Source organism: Agrilus planipennis, unplaced genomic scaffold, assembly GCF_000699045.2.
Source record: "Agrilus planipennis isolate EAB-ADULT unplaced genomic scaffold, Apla_2.0 scaffold163, whole genome shotgun sequence".
Taxonomy (NCBI): Eukaryota; Metazoa; Arthropoda; class Insecta; order Coleoptera; family Buprestidae; genus Agrilus; species Agrilus planipennis.
This window is the reverse complement of record NW_020438898.1, coordinates 703,859-728,623: the sequence shown is the minus strand read 5'-3', so window position 1 is coordinate 728,623 and position 24,765 is coordinate 703,859. Positions and strand designations below refer to the sequence as shown.

Below are 24,765 nucleotides of genomic sequence, written 5' to 3'. Positions count from 1 at the left end.
TGTGGGTACAGAAGAAATGCTAAAGGAGGCTTTGTTGACATAATGACATACATGGTAAAGGAATTTCATTAATTTCTTTCTTCTTATTGTATGAATCGATGAAGGTTGAGTGTTCCACTTTTTGCCAGGAGAATCATGATTGCAATATTGTTACCGTCTATCCTTAAATATTTTATTGGTACGTCAATAGAACAGAACACTGTTAATGAATGTATGTCGCTCCTAAAATGTCATGTCGATTAATGTAGTAATGTGTGTGCAAAATAATTTGTACATGCATCAGCCAAGTTGATTGCTTTGGTGTTTTCAATCTTCAACTTATTTCATGCTCATTGCCTCCGGTAAGGTCGAATAAATTTTATTCTAGAGATTCAGTAGTGAACTAACGTACATAGGTATATTATTATTCTTTTTATATGGAACATTCGAAGGAAGGTAATGTTAAGATTATGTAGATGTTTGTATAAAGGGTGTCGACAGTTTTATTTATATTATCCAAATGTTTATTCAATTCTGATATGTTCTTTTGGTTTCAATTGATTTTGTTTCTTGTTTGAACCAATTAAATATTAAAATCTTTTTTGAAACCATTGTTATTGTACAGTATGAAGCATCACGCCATTTATTCTTTATAGATGTTGTAGGTATAAAATTATGCTATAAAACTTAATGATTCTCTTTACATTCTTTAATAATTCGATTTTACGAATGATTATTTACAGTATATTTGTTGTTTGTGTTACTTTTAACTCACTTGTTTCCGCAAAAGAACAGATGTTTACTTCATGTTATGAAAGTACAAACTATATATTTCTATCTTCAATTATACAAGTTACTGGTCTAAATCCATTAAATTAAGATGTGTTCAATTATTTATTCGTTTTGAAAATTGCGATACAATCAGAATATGCCATTACCACCAAAAGTCACACACCAATATTTATGTATACTTTCATATTTAACCGTAAGATGAAAAGGCAGTCATTTTCTATTGGCTAAATGAACCAACTTGTAATTCACGGCCGGTTATCTTTGCATATAAATCATGGAAACGTTTTATGATTTACGTTTGCTTCAGAAAACCTTTCAATAATAATAATTAGTTTTCGATATCTTAAAGGAAGTATCACTAGTAAAGTCTTCCATAAGGAGGAAGATGTATACTTACCAGTGTACCTGCTGTTGAATACAATCTTTACAACAATAATAATTCAATACCTACAAAAGAAAATTGGTGTGCAGTCAGTCGTGAAGAAGCTCATGGTCGAAGCGCTTCTTATGCAGCAGGAATTTGTGTCGCACACGGAACTTTCAAATTCCTCTTTAATGTGTCTAAATTCCACTTGTTACTGATTGCGCCGTGTGTCTATTCGATAATTACTAGAAGTCTAAACGTAGATAACAACAATGAATCATTTTTTTTACATGAAAATCGACAATCATTACCAAATGAAACTCTTATTTTTTTCCTGTCTTTTTGATGCAATTTTCGCAATCAAGATGTGACGTTTTCGCGCATGGCATTACGAATCAAATGACGGCGCTACAAGCCATTATTGATTGTTCGATTTCTCGATATTGTATGATAGTTAATCGATTAATTGAACTGAAAATGATTAATTAATTGAATAAAATAAAGGGGCAAAACGTTTGTCGTCGTGAGTTCGGAGGCATACGGGCGACATACACTGGAATCGTCTATTCTTTTAATAGCCATTGAGCTCATCCACACTAATTGATGATCCAATTAAGTATAAATGAAACCGCCTGTGTGTGCCTTATTCTCTTCATGCATATAGTACTTACATACAACATTTTACATACATACAACATGGCGCGTATGTGTGTGTGTGTGTGTATGTATGTGTGTGTAGAAAGAACAAACACAGCAAAACGGCTGACATGCTTTCAAAGCAAATCAGAGTGTTTCATGTAAGTTAAAGTGTTCTACGTTAGATATCTACACACATAAGACAATGTTTGCTCTCTGTAAACTAACTTCTCATCTGCCTAGAATAAATTACATAAATTAGATTCACTTGTAGGTACATGTTTGTTACAATTTTTATATGTATTTGTTTTTTCTAATACCAAAAAGCCTTTTTTTAGTTCCTAAATATGATTAGAATTTGAAATTGGGTAAACTGGTTCGTAAAAACCTCAGTATTAACAAGAATATAACAACAAATTTTGCATTTTATTCATGAACAATCAGCATCATATTGTTCAATTGTACGTGAGCGCATTCATCGCCCTGAATTTCCTCTGTTAACGCCGATCTTCGTATCTATACATGTGTTTTCCCCGAGATCCCTCTACAGTAACATTATTTTTCAAAATCGAAGTTTATTGTTACAGTTAATTATTACATTTGTATGCAAGGAAATACATTTTTGATAAGATCTTAAACAGATACAGAGGAATTTGTTTCCGTTACTAGAAATAAACTTTTGTCTATTCAAATGTTCTTGTCTTCGCTTCAAGGGATATTCTATACTAATCATAAATTTTAATGAAACAAAACAATAGCTTATGTATTATTGTGTTCTTTTGTCAAAGATTTCGAAAGACGCTGTAGTTGCCTATTTTGAAAATTATGTTTCAAATAACTTTACAAAAAAACAAAGTTCGATATCTAAACATATTCAATAAAAACGCGTGTACCTTTTAAATGATGGTTTTTTCAATACGAATCTCCAAAATGAACCGTTTTTGTATGTAGCACCGCTACAAACTTATTGTTTTGTGATATCCACAGCACTTGTTTACGAAATTTATAGTCAGAACGAAAAGAACAAAAGGCGTGACATTAATAATAAATCAATAGCCTTACTGCCTCACGATACGACATGAATGGGTGTTGAGCACATACTTTAAAGGAACACTGAACTGTTACATAAGTCCTTTATAAAGCATGAGTTTTAATAAAAAATTACAATTCGGCGCGTATTGAATGATAATGGAACGAATGAATGGTTTATTTTTGAGTCTACATAATACCTATACAACGATAAACAGTTACGCAGTTTGTAACGATTGAAAAAATCAGGAAATTCCTTAAAAAACACAAATATACTGAATAAATTCATTAATAGTCTATTTCCAAATTTACATTTCAAGTAGTTTTAAGTAAAAATATAAATTGGGTGGATATTATGTGGTGGAATAAGAAGTTCCACAGAATTCCCAATGACGGAAATGCTACTTAGGATAACGATAGCAGTTTGCTGTAGAAGATAAAAGAATCAGGCTTTTACATCCGATGTGAAATTGGAAAATTTACGTTATTTATTCAGTTCACATTTTCTGTTGAATGGCAAATTGCAAGCTAAGACGTTTTACGCTACAAGAATCGAAATAAATAGCTTTTCGTTTTCACAAATGTATAGATTGTATAGATTTCAACATACCTATACTTTGTGATGAAAACTTATGCTGTTACAGTTTTGTTTTTTTGGATCAAAGATCTTTAAAATTTTGACAAAGTGTTTTTAAATAGAACTTTCATTTAATCCAAGTTTGACTTAATACATTCGAAACAGTATTACAATATTACCTATGTGGTAAATATTAATTGGTTCTTCTGATTTTTGGATGGTTAGTGTCATCGGTCATTAACATTTTCATGTTTTCGTGACTCATTCTCATTTACACAGTATTCTTGTTGCTTTGAATACTATTTTAAACAACAGACAATAATTAGGCTCATTCTACACTTCAATCTTAAAAATACACAGTTGTTTTGCATCTACTTAAACGGAGCCGGTTGGAAACATATATATATTGTATGTCAGATTTTTTAATAAACTTTGGCAGTAACTTGGAACAGCCCAACGGTTCAAGTTCGTTTTGGTAACGCCGAAAATCTGTTTTTACAAAGTGTAATAAATAAATAAGATGCAGTAATAGGTACTACTCATTTTGTTGACGCCAAATGTTGCTCTATGAATAAATTCAGGTACAAAATGATAAGATGCATTTTCCTTTTCAGTTTTTCGATATTTTAACAGTTTTCAAAAATATTTAATACTAGCTGACCCGGCAGACTTCGTACTGCCTCAATCGATAAATAAAAGACCTAAACTTTTGTATAAAATAAACTTGGTTATCAAATGTCCGTAGGAGTGGCGGAAAAGAAAAGGTTAGAAGCGTTCGAAATGTGGTGTTATAGGCGGATGATGAGGATATCGTGGGTAGAAAAGGTTAGAAATGAAGAGGTATTGGAAAGAATAGGGGAACAGAGGACTCTGTGGAAGACAATAAAAAATAGGCGAGATAGCTTGGTAGGACACCTTCTCAGGCATGAAATTCTAGTCAGAGATATATTAGAGGCAGAAACAGGAGTTAGAAGGGGTAGAGGTAGACCTAGATTAGATTACTGTTCGCAAATAGTTAAGGATATGGATTGTTCTAGTCTTAGGGAAATGCGAAGTTTAGCTCAGGATAGGAAAGAGTGGAGGTACGTGTCCAACCAGTCTTAGGACTGATGACCTTATGATGATGATGATCAAATGTCAAATATCATGGTTGCGTTCAGAAATTTAATTTGTGACAGAACTTAAGATTTATCAATCTACATAAAAATAATCTGAAAGATAGTTAACAACTTTCATATTTATTCACCTTTTAAACCTTCTCTATACTTCCACAAATAATTCAAGACAAAAATTAGCCAAATTGGTCCATCCGTTTTCGAGTTTTAGCGAGACTAACGAACAGCAATTCATTTTTATATATATAGATAGATTACTAGAACTCATGCTGTCTATTCAACGTTATCATCATCAAGAAAGACAATAACTTGAAGTGTTGATTTTTTAAATCGTATGATAACGTTTAGAACAAATTTTTGGTGATTTTTGTCTTTCCGGGACTTTTTTCTTGGAGGCTTTCTTCCCTGGATCCCTTATCTATATCGCTTATGTTACATACTAACGCATAAATGTGTTTTATGGGTTTTTAACGACTACAAGTCCAATTGGGTAGTAAATATTGAGGAAGCTAGCTTTTGTGTCTATGTAAAAATGGTCGTTGGATATCGGAGAAGCGATAGATAAAGATTTTATTGTCTTTTGCATGTTACAAAGCACTTCACTCGCGTGGGCACCTATTAAAATTCTACGACCGGTCAGCGAAAAGAAAAAATGAAACTCGCTTTTCTCCTTATTAATTTATACGGTAATAAATTTCGAAACAAACACTTCTATGCAATCCAAAAGTGCAAAGTGGTTGTATAAGTATAGGAATTCTGCAACTGATAACACAGGTTGCATTTTAATTAACATAAACTGATTTAATTAAGACATCAACAACTTAAATCTGGCCGGATCCTAAAGTAATGCCGGATCCGTTGGACGTCGAATCCAAACCGGGGACCCTGTCTATCTCTAATACAAATGTCGTAATATTGAAGTCTTGAACCACGCCATGCCGCAATTAAGACATTGACAACTTAAATGGCTATACAATACTTAGGCGGATCCTAAAAAAGTGCCGGATCTGCCGGGTACCGGATCCAAACCTGATACCCGATTCATCTCTTATAAAAATGTCCTAATATTTAAGTCTTGGGTCACACCGGGCCGTATGATAAGAACAGAAATCTTAATAATCAAAATTAATCAAGAGTTAGCCATAAATCAATATTAGTGAATTTTGACACCCCTTAGCGGAAAAACCAACCATGTAGTCGAAAAATATACCATAGTAACACTACTCACTGGAATCCCCAGTCGAATAATCCCTAACAGGGCATCTCGAAGAAAAAATTTGCATCAAAATGATTTTTCTTCTTTTGTTTTCGTTTTTTGTGAAATCACATGTTTGATTGTTTCTAAATAATTTTTTATCGTTGTTACAGGTAAAGCAATGAATGACTTGGGCGTGGGCGGTGGAGGAAAAATTCTTGCCCATAGCCCAGGGTCGGACTGCAACAGCAATCATCATCTTTCCTCCAACAGTTGCTTCAGCTCTACATCAACCCAAGATATAGACTTCATTCAAGACAATTCAGATTACCAATGGTTTTTAGATTACAAGTAAGACTTTTCTCCAGATATTATGTCGATCTGTCCATCTATTTGTCACACCCTCGTGTGAAAGTTTTGGCTTTAAGTGTGTCCAAATTGTGTTTTTTGTGACAACATGACCAACAACAACAACAACATAATCAAGTCTTTTATTGTTAGCAAATGTTCTACATAGTTCGTTCTTGTAAAATTAATTTCAGTCGTGTCTTGCTATAAAAATCGTGTGTTACATTCGCATACATTTGTATGTTGCATCATTAAATGAGTAGGTCCCTTGACCTAAGTATGTAAAGAGTTTTGTTTTCGTTTGCTTGCAACAATTGTTTTTTCTGCTTTCATTTTGAAGAACATTTCATCTGAACATCTAAGAAAAGCAAAGTTTAAACTGTTTCTACTCTATAAAAGTTCTACAGATATGCTAAAGTAAGCACTATCTCTAAATAATTGTACACTGTGTTTATTCTTCTTGTATGAAATAATTGGAATTTTACTTACAATGAAGACATTTCCTTTTTGCTTGTTCTTGGAGACAATAGCATTTTTCAAAAGTCTACAATGGATATACATGAAGCCATTGTTTACTGATGAGAATGTAATTCTCAAGGCGAACTTTGATTAAAAACAGGACACAAGAATCCGACATACAATTAATATCTAGCATAGATTCATACAAATAATCTAATAGAACAATGCAGTAATAATTCATTATGCTTTTTATGATCAATTCGAAACCTAATACGATATAGTTCCGTTTTTGAAAGCGATACAATTAAAAAGAATGCCCAGTTTTAAATGTTTAAATAATTACCTTCCATAGATCAAATAGTAGAATGATACATGTGAATTATTAAATAAAATGCACCCCAATTTCCGATAATTAAAAATTAAAAAAAAAATTAAATTATTTTTATTTTGAACGTAATTTTTTTAATGCCAAGTCCTTTTTAGTTACAGAGATGGCAGTACAAACCACCATACGAGTATTCTATCTCTGTCGGAAGCGTATGGAGGAAATGGGGTGGTGCAAGGGGGCGACATTCGTTATTACGACGCTTTGGCAAAAAACATGGACGCCAACTTGGCGGAAGCGGACATGGAGAGCTTCCGAACGGAAGATATACATGCCCTTCTAACTAATTTACCGACCATGTGCACAGATCCCTTATCTCAAGAGGTAAACTACAAGTATATGATCAACGATGATAAAGCACACTAACTTTAAAACTAGGACAAATTTTGTTTCTACGATACATTTATTCAGTGTCCACCGAAAGCTCAGTGTTTGGATGATTTAAAACCATTCTTTTGTCCTTAACTATAAATGAACGAACGAAAACGAATTAAGATCTCATCACCCAATTTATAACGTTATAAAGAATTAAAATGTTCATATTATAATTCAATTATAATAAACTTAAAGTAAACTAATGTTAAAATAGAGCTTTGTAATAACTTTGGATTTGGCAAGAAAATTAGTAGTAACCTTTCATTAGAAGTTTTCATTGTATATGATTGGTGCAGACTAGTACACTCAACATATAATTTGCCAATTAAGTTTTAATCTTAATTTGAACTTGGCATAAGTAGTTTATGATTGTGAAGGAAACTGATAAGCAACAGCATTCTTAATTGCTTCTTCAGGGAATTGAAGTATAACGTGCCAAGTTTCAGTTTCAATTTGAACTTGGCACAGTGTACGACAGATTGGCTCACTGGCAAGTGATAACATGACTAATCGTTTCTTTAGGAAACTAATGTATTTAACTTATCTTCTAATTGGTCATATTTTAGCCAATTTGAACATGGCACAGTTTACGATAGTTAGGCACTCTGGCAAGCGATGACATGCGTAATTGTTTCTTTAAGGAACTGAAGTATTAAACTTAACTTGTAACTTGTCATGCTCAATTTTGATTAGAACTTGGCATAGGTTTAACTAATTTTTCAGTGTTTAAAAAGAAATGAGAGGATGTAGTCTTAGCCAGAATAGAGATCAACCCTTTCACAGTGTCTTACATTTATTATAACATTCCATCAACTGCCCACTTTTCTTTAGTGTCCCAGGCAATACATTCTATACGGATCTTCCCCTTTTTCTCAGACGATCAGCCGTCATGGAGAGTCCTTTGCCTCGGTATCGGGTTCGATGTTGGCTAAATTTGACTTTGAAAGTTCTCTATCTCCACACTCGAATTCCCAGTGCGATGGTGGCGACTCGGCCAATTCAATGTCGATCTGTAAATCTGAGCTGCTTTTTAGCCCTATAAAAGAATCACCGCCTTTCACTGCAGGCGTCGGGATTGGCGGCTTCGGGGGCAATTACAGCGTCGATTCTCTGGATTGTGGCGACTTTATGAGCGAGCAAGATATCCTTTTGACCTGTCAGGCAAACAAAGACAACTACACGATTGCTTTTGAGGGCTCCATCACCATGTACTCAGAAGATAGCGATTTTCACGAAAGTGGTAAGTGATACAAATTTGTAAAGCAAAGAATACCGCAAAAGAAATTAAACGTTAAAAGTAATTAAAACTTTCCGTTTTATTCAAATTTCTTTACTACTAGTTTGATTGCAATTTTTTTCGTCGTTTCTATATTCATATTAATGCTCAAAACCACAAAAGGAAGTAGATTGGTCTAACGGTGTAGTTCATTCTTCTATGTAAAAAAGAATCCGTTGTGATGAGGACCATTACCTACGTGAACGCTTCCATAAACTTTTTTGCTGGATGAAACAGTTACAATAAACATTACATTATTATAATGTGGTTAAAATACGGTAACATAGACTCAGAATGAACAAAACAATTGCAAACACGATCTAAAAACAATAGAACAATATGCTAATAAATAAATATTTTTTAAGGGAATTGTTTTTGTTGACCGATATCATTATATTTACAAATAATAAAAGTATAATAATTAACAGTTACCTTTTAGTTTTTGTCTGAAGAAAGTGGGTGAAACAGAGGGTTTAAAAATATTTTATTTGTTGAAATAGAAAAGACAATATTTTTGTTGCTTCTATCAATAACATTTGGGTAAAACTGTATTGTTTAACTTCTTGTTGTTCTTTTCAATATATAATTATGTAAATGTTTGATGTATTAATTGTTTAGAAATAACACTAATATTTGCGGATTTCGTTATTACATTGTTTACGGAAAGTTTTGAATTCTAATTTAAAATTGTCAAAACTCCTTTTTACGAATTTTTAAAAATTTGAATATAAAACTAATAATAAAAAACAAGGCAAGTATTTATTAGACCTAGCCCAATTAAAAATTTCCTTTAGTTTATTTTTTTTACGTTCGTACAGGTAATTAAATGGTAATTTTTTAATGTTAATAATTCAAATCAGTTTTCATAGTGTTGAAAATATATTCTCTGGTAAATTTTGATAAACCTACTTACAGTGGATGTGGTGTGTCATTAGTTGATCCGTTATCTCAACAAACAAATTTATTGTTGTTAAACGTTTGACCCTATAATCAGTATGTTTCGAGCAAGCAAGACATCGAATACTATTATAAATTCCATCAGAGTTCTTCTCTTTAGTTTTGTGATTTTCGTTTAAGTGTCAATAGATACGTTCTAAAGTTATAAAGAAAGACTAATTATCTATATCAGAAGTGCACATTTTGCAAATGATAAGAAGAAGTGTTTTTGTGACAGAATGTGTCTTGAAAAAAGTGAGGATTCTTTTTTATTTAAATCAAGTTTCAAAGTCCAAGTTCATATGATATTAATAGCTAGTTACAACAACTATTAATACAATTAATCCATAAGTATCTGAAATATTTTGACTTTAAAAAAATCTAGAACTAGTTCAAAAAATTGCTAACAAAATTAATTATATATTAACAAAGAAACAATTATTTGTTCTATACATAATGCATATTCATGGTACCTACATGTATGTAAACTAGTATACGATATTTTGTTTGCTGCCTTATATCACCGTTTACATATATCGTATTATAAAAGTAAATTTATCCAATGCTTTCTCTTGTCGTTCAACCCTGTTATAGTAGCTATCTAATCAAAATTCCATAGAAACTAATTAGGCCTTTATGTTTTCCAAATAATAACAACAATAAATTGATTTTATATTGTTTAGTTCTTGTGTTTTTAAGTTACAAAAGCATATTTTGTATATTAGAAGTTTTCATTGTATATGATTGGTGCAGANTAAGGAATTGACAAAAGTCCAGTTCCTTTCTAATAATAATAATAATAATATTGTTGATTAATGAGGAAAAGCAATGCTCAATAATATTTTTGCGAAAAGTGACTGAAAATTTTGCGCTTGGGTTCAGTTTTTACCATTACACGCTGTTAGTAATAATAAAGGAGCCTTTAGCATTGTTGCCTTTCCGATTCGATCTTCTTTTTGAACGAAAATTCTGGTAGCTTTAAATTTTTACGTTCCAATTATACAGATAAAAAGAATAATAAGCACAATATAAGATTTTAAATAAAATATAAATGTTTCTCGTTAGAAAAAAGTAATTCAGCTTCGGGGGTCAGTAGTTCTCGTTGCTCTGGAGAGTTGAAGATGCATGTAAAAAATCCGAAAGTTACCAACATCTCGATGGCTCAGTCTGATTCGGGCGGTTTTACCACTTGGAGCAACTTAAAGAAACGGAACAGCGAAAACCAGTTGAAGAGACGTCCATCGGGTAACAACAATTCCGAAGAAGATACCAACAACGATTACAATCACACGGACAACGTCCTCAAGAGTCAAAGTATGCCCGATCTATGTAAACAGAAACGGTATGCCACAAACGATGCCAAAAACCAAAATTTCATAATTACCCACCAAATGGATTCGATTATATCGTCAGAAAAGAAACCAGTCAAGGTTTTCGACATTCAGCATCAAATAAGGAGTTGTAGCGGAAGTGGAGGTAGCATCTTATCGGACATGGCAACGTCTACTGATGGTACAGTCAGTTCCACAGAACAGGCATCGAAACATCAAAAACCGAACTTAAACTTGGTGAAACTCTTCATGAAACAAAAGAGTGTCAGTGCTGAAGGAATGTCATTAGGAATGGATCAATCGAGAACAACTAACAACAGCGAAACGCATTCAGCAAACAGCAGTCAGTTTTTGGATTCAAAACAGGAAAGTCAAACAGAACCAGACAGGAACGAATGCTTTGAAGACAGCCTTCTGGTTTGTCAAAAACCGATAGAAACATCTCACAGAACGCACGAGCTCATTGTTGAAGAAGACGAAGAGGTTTCGCGAAGCGAATCCATCGAACAGCTCACCGAAAGCTTTTCAAAACTTGACTTGACCGACAATAGTTACCGCGACCCTAGTCCAATTGTTACCACTAGTAATAATAACAATAATCCGTCTGTAGCCACCAAAAATGTTACCAGTTCACCTATTAAGAAGATTGCTGAAACAAGGATTCGAAGAACATCCACAGAGGTCCCTGCACATCTGATCAACAGAAGTATTCAAACATCTTGTTATGTGGACACCAATTTGAAGAATGCGCCTTACAAACTTAACTGCAATAGCGCCAAAGAATTTGTTAAAGTTGTTGAACCTTCGTTTCTTACAAAATTAAAAAAAGATTCTGAAGTCAAAAAACCAGTATACGTTTTATACCCAAATTATGTGCTGCCCGATTTAAATTTTCTTCACGGCAAAGAGGATATCGCCAAAGTGTTACTAATGCCACACAAAAATCCTAAAGAATTGAGACATATTGACAGGAAACGACCTGTAAGTTTCAACGATGTAGAAGCTCTTCGGGAAAAAGGTTTCTCACATGTCAAGGATTGGGATTCATTAAACTTCCTGCTTCCAACAGAGTACAGGAAAATATTGGCTGATGTACCAGAGGTGGCAACCAAACTGAAGAATAAAGATGACATTCTCCTGGGAAGTTTGAAACCATCTTTCTGTCAATCGCCGCCAGTAAGCAGGAAATCGAGACCTGCAAGTTGCGATTGTGCCAAATTAATGAACAGAACCAACAGTCTCGAAAGAGTATCTTCATCGTCCAGCGTTACAACACAACCCAGTTCTGGATATAGAGGCTCTTCAACCATTCTCACAGATTCCCAGAGTAGTCCCGCCAATCCCAACAACTTAAACCCACTATTTGTTTATCGCTACGATAGTGTAACGAGTTCAGAAGCAAGTCTAATGGTTAGTGAAAGAAATCGATCGATTACCACTATAGCTCCACCATATCCAAAAAGATCGTTAAGTTTGGAAAACAAAGCGGAAATAGTACCACCTCGACCTCCTCTACCCAAAAGCATATTAAGAAGGAGCCTCGAAACCGTGAAATCTCGGAAATTGGGCGACCAAAACAAACGATTCAGCATGTTCGAAGCGATGGAAGAAGAGATCGACTATGAACAAAACCAGAACAAACGTTATTCGATGCAGGAACAATTCACATTTAACAGGAATAAACGGATAAGTGAGACGGAAGACGAAGGTGTAGATGCAGGGACATCGAGTAGCAGTTTGGACGAACCGCAGTGTAAATTGGTGTCTTCTCCTAGATTTAAAACGGAATTACCTTTACATAAAGTGAATTACGAAGAACTGGCGCAATTGGAAGAATATCTCAAAATGAGCGGGTTTTCGTCATCAGATCCAGATGATTTAGACGAAGAAGGAATGATGCAATTGAGATCGTACGTTGCCAAGTTTCTGGCGTTGAAAATCAACCAAAGTTCCAGCGAGAATTCCGAAGGGAAGAAGATTGTTAGTTTTGCCGAAAGGATTAATGTTAATGTAGAAACAAAACCGCCAAACAATTCTCCAAACGTCTCGGCTCTATTGTCACAAAAACATCATCATTACCATGGGAAGACTAACGCTGACGACTCCGTTGGTAAAAAATCTTACGATCTAAGTCAGAAGCGTTCGCTGGTCGCTGCAGTCACGGATGCTGTTGAAAAGATGGTCACACACTTCTCTCCGGCTTCCAATCAAGAAGAACTTAACGCGTTAGGTGACTCTTCGGTGAATCCCGCTTGTGCAAAGCTTGCTCTTTCGACCCTCTGTCCTGCCTTATACGCAATTCTCAGCGACGGATTAAAACCCTCATTGGACACTACGTTTGGACCCATTAACAATTCTGTGTGGCAAGTTGTCGAGGTTTCGTCTCACCAAGGTCCTCTTACCAAAGCCCTCAACGAATTGGTTATGAGAATAAACACCGAAGATACAATTACCGAGGGTCTAGTAAAATTCAACGCCTTTATCTTTGGATTGCTCAATGTCCGATCTCTGGATGCCTGGTTTAGTTACTTAAGGACGAGAGAGAGCGTTCTAAAAAAGCATTACGAGCAGGATTCATTATTAGTCCTTGCTCACACTGGCAGTGTCAGCGTTAGAGGACTTATGGACACACTTATTACGACTTTGGAGCCTTTAGCATTGTTGCCTTTCCGATTCGATCTTCTTTTTGAACATCGTCAACTGCACGAAAGTCTGAAAAGGATGGACTCATACCAGCAACCTTTGAGCCCATCTCACCCCAAAGTAAGTACTTCGTTCAGTCGTTATCTGTATTAATATTAATTAAAATATTTCCTGCCCTTTCCAGTCTCCTGGTTTTAAAACATCTAAACAGTGGACCTTCTCTAAGTTGTCAAGTCATTCGAACTCTGACACCGATGAGGTTTCAGCAGCCACGGTCCAATATTTCTCTCCAAAACACGCTCCTCAATCTCCTATAAACGCAAGACCCAAAACGTATCCTGAGAGGCCGAGATCTTGCACCGATTCCAACTTCTCCAAACCGACTTTTAAATTGGGCGATGATGTTACAAAGAAGAGATGGTCCGGAATTTCTCCGACGTCAAAGTTATTTCAAGCCTATGATAGACTGGCAAAGGAAGACGATGAAGATTACACCGATAGTTTAGAAACGTGTCCACAAAAGAAAAAGTCCGAACGAGAGGGTAACCAGGAAGACGAATGCAGTTCCAATGAAGAAGTTGTTCAACTTCCAGAAGAAGGTACAAAATCTTCACTAGATTCTAAATTTGTTACTAGTATGTTGTTCATTGTAGGTCCTGATTCCTTGGATTCAAATCTATCCGATTCAAAGCCGATTAATGGCAGGAGATTTAAAAAATTACAAATGAAATGGGAAATGCTAAGTGGGAAAGAATCAACAAGTTCCGGGGGAAGTCCTCCGCAATCTCCGACCCACGGGAATAAGTCAAAGATTCCTAGACCGGTTACGTCTCCCAACAGACCTTCAGGCATTCCTGTTGCTGTGAATAATATTAACAAGACTACTGGCAAAAAGGCTGTGACACCCCCTGGAACTTCAACAACCAAAGCCATTGGACAAACAAGGACTCCTGGTGGCAGTAATGTAGCAAAGAGTAACGCTGGACTCAAGAAAAACTCGCCTGCTACTAGGTAGGTTCTAGACAACCAAACAAAATGCTGTTTTTATTGAGAAAAAAAAAAAATAAAAATTGTTTCAGGACAAGTAGATTGGATCGCCTTGAAAATTATGAAGAATCTCCACGACCCATGACCAGGCCCAGCAGTCTTCCGTACAAACCTGGTAATAATCGTTCCAACAAATCTTTACCACCCCGAAGAGCGGTGTCCAGTTCTGTTGGTAGAAAAACAACCAGCCCAAAAGTGCAAATACCAAAGTAAGTACTGTCTCTAATTAAAAACTTTATTATTTTGTTTTTTTTTTATTTCATTTCATTATATATTCTTTTCATTACTTATTTCAGAATTTTATTGTTAATTGTGTTTTATTTTTGGCAAGTTAATTTTTGTTATTTTATTTATTATAGAAAGTTGTCGACATCAAAATATAAGAAAGTTAGGAAAACATGGAATGGTTTTCAGAATGTGCATGTTGAAAAGAGGTATGCATGTAATTTGCAACAAAAAAGCAAAATATACGTACATACGTTAAAAACTAACATGCACTTATTATAGTACTACCTTATTGTCTTTTATTTTGCACTCAACTAAAATTAACATACTTTTTTGGTGATGGTACTAATTATCTTATAAATTAAAGTAAAATATCAACAATACTAATACTAGTAATTAAATCTACAATCTCCTTGGTATACCTTCCACTATTTATTTTGAATATTTAAGTTAGGTCCAAGATATAATTTTAAGATGACCTTTTAATTGGTTTATGTAAAATTAAGATTATCTGTTTCTTTTTAGTGTTAAGCAGCGTTAAATTCTTTAAATTTTGATAAAAACCGCGTTTAAATCGGTTAAGAAACAACCGAGTTATGTATTATTTAGTATTTCCCTGATTTAATCCTTCAATAAGTGGCGCCTGCCTTTGTTTACATCTCCATTCTTCTAAGGACAGGTGTCCTGAACTTGACCCAGTTTTATCGATGCAAAAACATGGCCGCCGTGTAACAGCCAATCAGATGCATCGATACTGTTTATAACTACTAAAATTGCATACTTCAGTTAGTCACCCTCGATGCTTGGTAGGATGCTCTTCGTCGCGCTAGAATTTATGCTTTAATTTCGTAAAAACTCATAATTGTTTTTTGTTAATTAAAATTACTCTGTTTTATTAATAATAATGTTTTACACTTCGTTTAAAATTTATTTTAAACATATTTTGCAGATACGTTAAGGCGTTATCTCATCGATTGCCTTCTGAAAGCGGTCACTTGAGTTACAACACTGGCGATCAACTAAAAGTAATTTTAGAAGTTGATCAGAAATGGTTGTTGTGCTGCAAAGGCAGTCAAAAAGGTCTGGTACCTAAAACTGACGTTATTGCTGACAATGAACGTTTCTGAGGGTACCTTAAATCAAACCAGTTTCCACCTTAAAAGAAATAAAATGAAAGGGACTCGTAAAGGGGTGGAACTGCGTTTGGTATTATTGTATTGTAATGTAAAAAGGGTTATTTATTCTATTTTCAGTGGTGTAAATCTGATGTTTGTTGTTTTTTCTTTTGAGTTTCTATACCACTACATTTACATGGTGCTTTAGTTTTTGAGCGAATGAGAACGTGTAATAGAATTTTGAAAGGAAAAGGCTCCACTTTGTACTGTCACACTTAAGGAATTGACAAAAGTCCAGTTCCTTTCTAATAATAATAATAATAATATTGTTGATTAATGAGGAAAAGCAATGCTCAATAATATTTTTGCGAAAAGTGACTGAAAATTTTGCGCTTGGGTTCAGTTTTTACCATTACACGCTGTTAGTAATAATAAATAATATCATTACGTGTACCATTAACTTATTATTGTATTTGACAGTATTTATTTATAAGGGTCTGTACAGTCTGTAGCAAAAAAAATCATCAGAAGTCAAGATGGGTTTTTAGTTTAATACTGCATGGCCTTTTTCTGCTTTTTATTTTATTTGTTTGACCTTTGGAAATTGTTTGGTAGTTGGGTTCTTTTCTTAATTCTTCAAAATTTTTCGTAATGTATAATATTTTTTTGTTATTTGGGTACTTGTCACATTAACATTCCATTATTCATACTTATAGTGTTTATCCTTACGGGGGCTCTCAGTTTTAGCCCTTCTGTTAGATTAAAAAGGGTTAAAAGTGTTCTTTTGTTGACTAATGTATATTCCTTCTCCTTTTACCTCCCATCCTTGCATGCTAACGGTGTATAGGAGCACTGCTTAAGCCTTTTTTGTACTATTCAGTAGGGTAAAACTTTGTGAACGCCACCCCCAACATTCCATCTAGAGATACCCGAATATCATCAATTATTATATCCATCCCAGTAAATCGAAAGAGGAATTGTGCCTGTCGTTACTAACATTTTCCTCCTCCTTCTTACACTTTCCTTGCATGCTAACGGTTTTAGTGGCACGGTTATTCCTTCTATTCGGCGGGATTTTCTTGGTAATCGCTTTATGAAAATAAAATTAGGTAATTTAGAATGTAGAGAAACCACTTCGTGTATAAATTCTATTGGATTTAACGTAGAAGTGGTTGTAATATTGCGCACCCTTTTGTTTTCGGTTTAAGATTAAGTGCGAACCAAACTTCCAAAATATTTAAAAAGGAAAATCAGTTTGCTTTGCGCTTTTTTTTTAATTTTCTTATTCCAAATGCACCCCAGTCAAAGTGGACCGAGTATTCATGATAATACTCGATGTAGCCACTTCGACTTCAATAATTGATTCGGTCGTCCCTTAAAGACAACTTTTTTAAGGGTCTTAAGGGGCGGCCAAAATATCATCTTTCCTTTTATTAATATTATTTGCATCGACTGCATATTAGTGGTTTTGTTCTTTATTTATTTCTAGGTAATTGTCCACTTATCATTTATTTAGTTATGCACTTGTTTTTAAAATAATTTTCTGTTGGTTTGTTTCTTTTGGTATTTTATTTCTCTCTGATATATAAACATATATGCTGACTTCTGATGGTATTTTTTGCAAAATAGAAAAGAAAAACAATAATCAAAAATAAATTAGTATCTTATATTTAATCTGCTTATAATCTCGATATACATAATGTGTTATCTATCTCCCTGTCCCAATGCTATGTGTAGTTATTCTGATAATGCTTTAATTTGCGCATATTTAAGTATATCCCCTAATCTACTATTAAAATCATCTAAGCAAGTACTTAAAGCAGTTCACTGAATGAGAATAGAGGCCTTTTTTAACGAAGATGATTGAAACAAAATTAAATAATATTGTACTTTCGAAATTAATAATAACACGTCGACGTGGCGCTTTTTTTGCATGGAAGTATTAATTATCACTTTTGTATTAATTAGCTTTTACTGTCTTAGATATATTTATTATTATAATAAGGATAAATAGTGTCTAATTGAATAAATGTAGTTGTTTAAAGAACGAGTCCACACAGTTTGCTTTTGTGATTTGTAAATACTGAAACCAAAGAGAGACTCGAAACGATCGACATGTCGCGAAAAATATTTTGATATTAAGTTTTAATTTTTGTTTGCATTTCGGGATCAAACTGAAAAGTATTAACGAAAGTTAGTAGTGCCATACACATGTACGAGGAGAAGAAATAGAATGTGAATTTTTGAGTTTGAACTTCATTTAGTTTATTAAACAAAAATTTTTATTTAATGTATTAGAAAATTTGCTGTTAATGTACAGATATTCACTCAATAAAATATTTTACTTCAAACTGATACTGTTGTGAATACCTTTTTAATGTAACTTTTAAACATCAATTGTAAACCAATAACAAATTACGCAATTAAGTGTATTTAATTTGGGTAAAATGAAGTAAACTACATAAAAATAAGTAGAATCTATTAAATTAATACAAAAACTACCAAATTAATTTACTAAAATTGAAAGTTAACGTATCTGAATATAAGTTAAAACAGTTTTACAATAGTTAAATATGTTTAGCACTTATCACACGATATAGATAATTAGAATGTTTAAGTATCGAATTCCACTCGAAGATATTAATATTTAATGCTTGGAGTGTTATTATGGGTCTGCAGAACCATTCCAAAAGTTGCGTTAAATCGTATTTACCGCCTAGAAGTTTTGGTGTATAATGGGCCATCTAAGTTACTGTTGGTATAAAAATGGTTGGCAGTATGTTTTACTAGATGACTAACCTAGTGCTATTTTTGTTTATGAAATCGGGAGAAAAGGAACGTCATGCAAATAACAGATTTACTGTGTGAATTGCAAATAAATAGCTGATTTCTGGACAAATTTGTTGTTAAATTTCAGTGCAAATAAAGTAAATAGAACAATTGTTACGATTTTATTGTTCTAGAAAATTTGTTTTCGTGTAGAAGTTTAATCGTAAATAATGTCAACTCCAGCTCGTCGTCGTTTAATGAGAGACTTCAAAAGGTACGTAATTCGTTGTATTGATAAATGCAGATAAACAAATTAGTTTTAAGATTAAAATGTTACCTACACAATATGTTCAAAATCGCTTATTTAAAGTAATGTATCCACGTCCTTCAAATTATTATTAAACATTCATTTTATTATAAATGTAGGTTACAAGAAGATCCACCAACTGGTGTCAGTGGAGCACCCACTGACAACAACATTATGATATGGAATGCAGTGATATTTGGTCCACATGACACCCCCTTTGAAGATGGTACTTTCAAACTGACCATCGAGTTTACTGAAGAATACCCAAATAAACCACCTACAGTTAGATTTGTTAGTCACATGTTCCATCCCAATGTATACGCCGATGGTGGTATTTGCTTAGATATCTTACAAAATCGATGGAGTCCTACGTATGATGTTTCTGCTATATTAACATCTATACAAGTAAGTGGGTCATTGACTCAACCTTTACCTTTTAAAAAGTCCCGATAACCTTTAATAACATTATCATGTCTGTTATCTATCTTGTTTTGTCTTAGATTATTGTTTTTAATTATAATTGCATGTGTCTATGACACTATCATATCTTAATACTGCTAATTTGAAACCCAGAAGCTGTGTAGCAAAGAAAAGATAATGATTTGTGTAAATTGAAAACGAATGTTAAAGATTGTAAGAATTGTACAGCCTTATTCTTATCAAAATTTAAATAGTCTATTAAATACATTGTTTAAATTGTACAGGTAATAAAAAATATCAGGGCATTAAGTATTTGAAGTTGTCTCCATTCTCATTTAATTGAATAAAAAAGCAAAAGTTGTTAGAATAGTGTAGTAAAAACTTTAAGAACTGCTGCTTATGTACTAATTTAATGGCTTTGTGGTACTGATAATGTCTGTAATTCATTTATTAAGGTCGATTCAATGTTCCCCTTGATAGTTAATTTGCATAATTCGATGTATAGCCTTTCCCCACCCCAAGATACATGTAAATCAACTATGACGTTATTTGTTATTGTAATAATGTTTTATTGAAAATTTTCTAATAATAAATCAGATTTTATTACAGTTTGATAAGAAATCATTAAAACGGTAACAAACCCAATGCAGTTCTGCTTGATTTTTATAAAATAGAAAAGCCACTTTTCATTAAACTGAATGAAAGCAAATTAGGCATTTATTATCAATTAAAACTACCGGAGATGCAGTAATTCCAGGAATTAGACACTGTCATCTTGATAAATAAATGTATAATTTAATTTTATTTAGTCTTAAAAGTGAACACATTTGATAAAGATCAGTAATACAATACAATACAATATTTTAATTTTTTGGGGTTTAAAATATGACTACACTGCAACTTTAATGTAAAACAGTTAAAAGTTTGTTGTGACTGTATTTTCTTTAGTTTGAATGATTTCAAAATTGATTTTTGATTTTTTTTTTCAGTCTCTACTTAGTGATCCAAATCCTAACTCTCCAGCAAATTCAATGGCTGCACAATTATACAAGGAAAACCGAAGGGAATATGAAAAACGAGTGAAAGCTTGTGTTGAACAGAGCTTCATAGATTAGCCAATTTAGCTACATTTAAATATATACATAAATATATATATATTTCTTTACACTACTGCTGTTGATAAGTAAACATGTAAATTTGCAAAATTGTATTGTTTCAGTATGTAATGTAAAATATTCTTTTTGCGATTTTATAATCATATTCCCTTTCTCCCCAGGACTAATATCAATAACCTATTACATCTTCAAGCCTTTGTCTTTCTCTTTTTTATGTAACCTAGGGGTGTTTTCTCCCCGAATTAACGTAAATTAGATTATTGTTTAGTTTTGAAAGAAAGCTGGTATAGTTATTTTAGTTATTATGGTCTTTTTCACTTGCGTACTTTAGGATTTACAATATTATCTACAACTGCCGTCTTTCTTGTACTTTCTCTGTTGGTGTAAAAACAGAAATAGTTATAAACCTGTGCTATATTATAAGTATGTCAAATAAATTATTAATTTATGTGTGTATTTTACTAGAAACAAGTCTTTATTTTTAAGAAAAGCCATTGCCAGATATTTTTTTCTGAAAAAGTACCTACATAATCTACTTTTACATACAAAATGTGATTTTAAGGCTGATATTCAAACGTTTTTAATGAAAACTATTAAGCAAACCTTTACGAGGTTTATCCAGAAAAAGTTTTTAGTGTTCAAAAATTTGTCTTCATACGTTAATCATTTTCTTAAGACTTATTGGAGTCTTTAGGTACATTGCAGAACATTTCAAGTCTTAAAATACAGTAAATGATAATTTAAAGAAGTTTTTTATTCATGTTTATTTGAACTACATTTCTTGAAATTTATCTCGCATCTATAGGAAGTACTTAAAAAACATTTAATTGGCATATTTTAATTGAAAATATGTACTATTACTGAGCTGAAATAAGTTTCCTAAATAAAAATAAGTAAAAATAGACAATGTTGTATTATTTGTATGATTGTAGGCATAACATAGTCCAAAAATAATTGATTTGACAATTCTACCTTTTTATACATTGTTTTATTTTAACGTGGGCCTTAGTATTCAAAGTAATTAAAACATATCTGCATTTTGAAATAAATTCCCGTCATTTCATATTTCCCCGCCATGAAAATAAGTAATTGGGAATTTTGATTTTCCATGGGAACTAGAAATGATGGTAGCACTGATAAAAAAGTCTGTTTTTGTTCCATAACTTGTGCTTGGTTGGTTGCTGTCTCAACTTGACCTTAATTTTTCTGTGCAAATGAGCTGTTTGTAATAACTGATTATAGTGTTATTAAAGGCTGTTTGTAATTAACTAAATTGTTAAAGTGGAGATACTGTCGTTTCACCGGGGTAGTGTTAAAGTTTCTTTCATGATTTTAAAAGCAAAATCGTAGGTCGACGACACATCGCCCGACCAATAGTTTGAAGATCGATGTTCGGGTTGTCATATTCCAGCCAGTTAATTCAGGGTTCTGCGCTAAAAACTTGGAGTTGTGTTTCTCATTTTGCAAACTTAATTTGGTGTAAATTCCACCACTTGGGATTACCTGCAGTAAGTGGTAATTTTTTAATAAGAAAATTATTATTCATTTAGAGCTTCAATACGAAAATATCTCAAGTTAGTAACGATTGCGAAATACATACACGCGCGTCATTCAGCTGCTGTAAAACAAAATGGCGAGTGAAATCTGATGAAAAGTGATAAATTGATAAAATATAAATTAACAAACATATGGGATTAGTTTAATATTGAGGACGAGTGACAAATTTAATGTGTTTGCCAAAATTACAAAGTAGAGTTAGAGTTGGTCAACTTAATTGAATAGTAGGTTTGGATAACTTTTGTTTACTAAACGTTTGTTTTGTCAAAATTATTGAAAGCATTTGGTTTTATCAAAAAAAACATTAGAAACTAAATTATTGTGGTCGTGATCTTTACTATTTTTTATTTGCGAAATGTTTTACTTTTTGGAAGATGCTTAATGAAGTGTTTCTGAAGGCGCTAAAAATTTTTTGTAGGAGATAAATTTAAATTTAGAAGAGTAATATATACAGTTAAAATTCTTCAGGATGGCTTTGATTACGCCAAATCCTGTTAATGTCCATTCGAAATCTAAAATACCACGAAAGGTACTTCAATATGAACTTGTGTATTAGGGAGATTTAACCTCAATTTCTGGTTGCCTTGATGCTAGAAAAATCCATTAATTTACATAGAAAGTAATGAAAATAATTTTTTTAGATGCCTCGCTCGAGAAGAAGACACCATTCACACTCTCGGTCTAGATCTAGATCACATTCTTATGATCGTGAACGTGAACCAAAAAGGAGGAAACTTGATGGCTATGAGTCTCCAAGGCATAGAAGGTCATTAAGGTATGAATCCTTTAAAAGTTAATTTAACTTTTCAAGGTAAATAATACGTACAGATTTATTTGGATAAATTTGTGGTTTGCGCTGGGTTTAAAATGATTGATAGAATTTGTATATGCTCTAAACTTAATACTTCTTAAAAGTGTTGGGACATTTTACAAGAAGTACACTTATTAACATTACACTGTTATTGATTGGCAATAATAAGAACTTTGCTGTTTTATTGTGGTTTATGTTTAATAACCACTTCAATATGAGCTTACAAAATGAATTATATACATGTTCAAAAGGTTCTACCAATAGTAAGATCAATTATTTTGAATATTAAATTGCAATCTTTCACAGAAGATAATCTTGTGATTTGTTTTAAACTTTCTAGTAAATATTTTGTATAAGGTAATCATTTAACTTTAAACAAACTATTTACACTGAAGTAATTGTTCTTTTTAATTGCTGGTACAGTGTGTTAAATAGTTTGCTACCATGCTCTTTTGATTAGAATTAGTATATGGTTAATTTTTTTAATTAATTGATTGTTTTTTATGGTTTTCAATTCAATCAGTTTCTTCTTATGAAGAGCTGAGATTTGTACACAATAGAAACAAACGGTGCTGTTACTTTTACTTTGTTTTCGTCTATTTTGTCCTTCAGGGTCTATTTATATACAGTCATCAAGGAAATGTTACATACAAGTGAAGTCTTCCTACTCGTTCGGCGTTTGTTTTATTTATGAATTTTCTAAAGAATAGTTTTCTAAATGTGTTGTAGGTAGTAATGAGCCTTCATTTGCGATTCGCTTTTCTTCGAAATATCGTAATAAATTAATTACCATGGAATTGCTGCAATAATAATGATTTATTATTTCTCTTGTTTGTTGAATAGTCGTAATATTTTTTTATATCATAAATAGGTTTACATGGTGACCCAATTCTGGTGTTTGTAAATATAAATAATGTAAATATATTAAAAATAACGGCTTGCATGTTTGTTTTAGAGAATTGATTAAGAATTAATTGAATTTGGTAGCAGACACAAACATGCTTTTTACATATTTTATCTTCATGGCGATTCATCCTCATTAAATTGTTTAAATACATTCATGAGGAAATTGTATACTAATTAAGAAAGCTTTTATCCTGTACTTATGTGTAATTATAATCTTGTTTTATAGTTATACAAAGTCAGATGACGACCAAGTCTGTAATGATTTTCTGCTTGTTACAAAGGTTTAATAGAGATGGCGCTCTTGGTTCTTTTTGTATCGTTTTGACTTAAAAGCGATAGGTGGCAATAATAGTACTATTGGACTGATAAATTTGTCGGGCTTATAAAAGTTTTAAAATAAAATGCTAGAGAAACTGTTAGCACCATTACTTTGAGTGGTGGAAATTCACTTTTGTGAACAATATGTTTAATCACTTTTTGTGTGTTAAAAATTGTTTGAAAAACGTTCTAATTGTTTATATTTATGCGCTTTAAAGCATTGACATCAATGACAGCGATAGTTAGGGAGCAAGAGTTGGATTTTAGCGCTGTGCTGAAAGCACTCAGAATTTTTTTTTATATAAGTACATAATTAAAAAAGAAGTTAGCTCTATGTTTACTCGTATTGTCAATAGTCGGCCATTTTTATTGCTCCACTGTGACGTAGTGTCGGCCATCATTTTTTTCTAATTGTTGCTGCTGTCGGCCATCATTTTTCTAATTGTTGCTGCTGTCGGCCATCATTCTTTTCTAATTGTTGCTGTTGTCGGCCATCATTTTTTCTAATTGTTGCTGTTGTCGGCCATCATTCTTTTCTAATTGTTGCTGTTGTCGGCCATCATTCTTTTCTAATTGTTGCTACTGTCGGCCATTAAGGTTTTTTCATAGATAAATAGTAATTAATGATTAAAATCTAAAAGAATTTCTTGCAAATAGGCATGCAACACATCGTACACTTCAGCGTAAGAAATTGCTGATACTAAAAATAAAAAAAATAATTTTTATATATAATAA

At 32.8% G+C, this 24,765-nt stretch overlaps 3 protein-coding genes across 10 annotated transcripts in view; all 3 read left to right on the top strand.

Annotated features, from left to right (window-relative positions):
* The window catches only part of LOC108739128, a 32,416-nt gene extending 14,234 nt beyond the window's left edge, over positions 1-18,182 (top strand). The window contains exons 2-10 of one of the 4 annotated variants that reach the window (XM_018472866.1): positions 5,861-6,038; positions 6,978-7,203; positions 8,086-8,494; positions 10,532-13,560; positions 13,625-14,039; positions 14,094-14,451; positions 14,520-14,696; positions 14,847-14,921; positions 15,662-18,182. In XM_018472866.1, coding sequence (XP_018328368.1) covers positions 5,861-6,038; positions 6,978-7,203; positions 8,086-8,494; positions 10,532-13,560; positions 13,625-14,039; positions 14,094-14,451; positions 14,520-14,696; positions 14,847-14,921; positions 15,662-15,839 — 5,045 coding nt within the window. In that variant the 3' untranslated portion in view covers positions 15,840-18,182. Of the gene's footprint in view, positions 1-5,860; positions 6,039-6,977; positions 7,204-8,085; positions 8,495-9,426; positions 9,722-10,531; positions 13,561-13,624; positions 14,040-14,093; positions 14,452-14,519; positions 14,697-14,846; positions 14,922-15,661 lie in introns of those variants that run through there. The other 3 variants (XM_018472867.1, XM_018472868.1, XM_018472869.2) reach the window with 3 other exon arrangements.
* A 445-nt stretch (positions 18,183-18,627) lies between these two features.
* On the top strand, positions 18,628-20,887 carry LOC108739103 (ubiquitin-conjugating enzyme E2-17 kDa). Its single transcript, XM_018472825.2, has 3 exons — positions 18,628-18,870; positions 19,023-19,308; positions 20,313-20,887. The coding sequence occupies exons 1-3, from the start codon at positions 18,827-18,829 to the stop codon at positions 20,436-20,438; spliced, it is 456 nt and encodes a 151-aa protein (XP_018328327.1). The 5' UTR covers positions 18,628-18,826; the 3' UTR covers positions 20,439-20,887.
* Positions 20,888-21,452: 565 nt separating this feature from the next.
* The window catches only part of LOC108739101 (chromatin assembly factor 1 subunit A-like), a 37,453-nt gene continuing 34,140 nt past the window's right edge, over positions 21,453-24,765 (top strand). For 2 of the 5 annotated variants that reach the window (XR_003230869.1, XR_003230868.1), the window contains exon 1: positions 22,681-22,770. Coding sequence is in view for 3 of the 5 variants with exons in the window: in XM_018472820.2 (XP_018328322.1) it covers positions 21,827-21,946; positions 22,637-22,770 (254 nt within the window). In the remaining 2 variants the exon portion in view is untranslated. The other 3 variants (XM_018472820.2, XM_018472824.2, XM_018472821.2) reach the window with 3 other exon arrangements.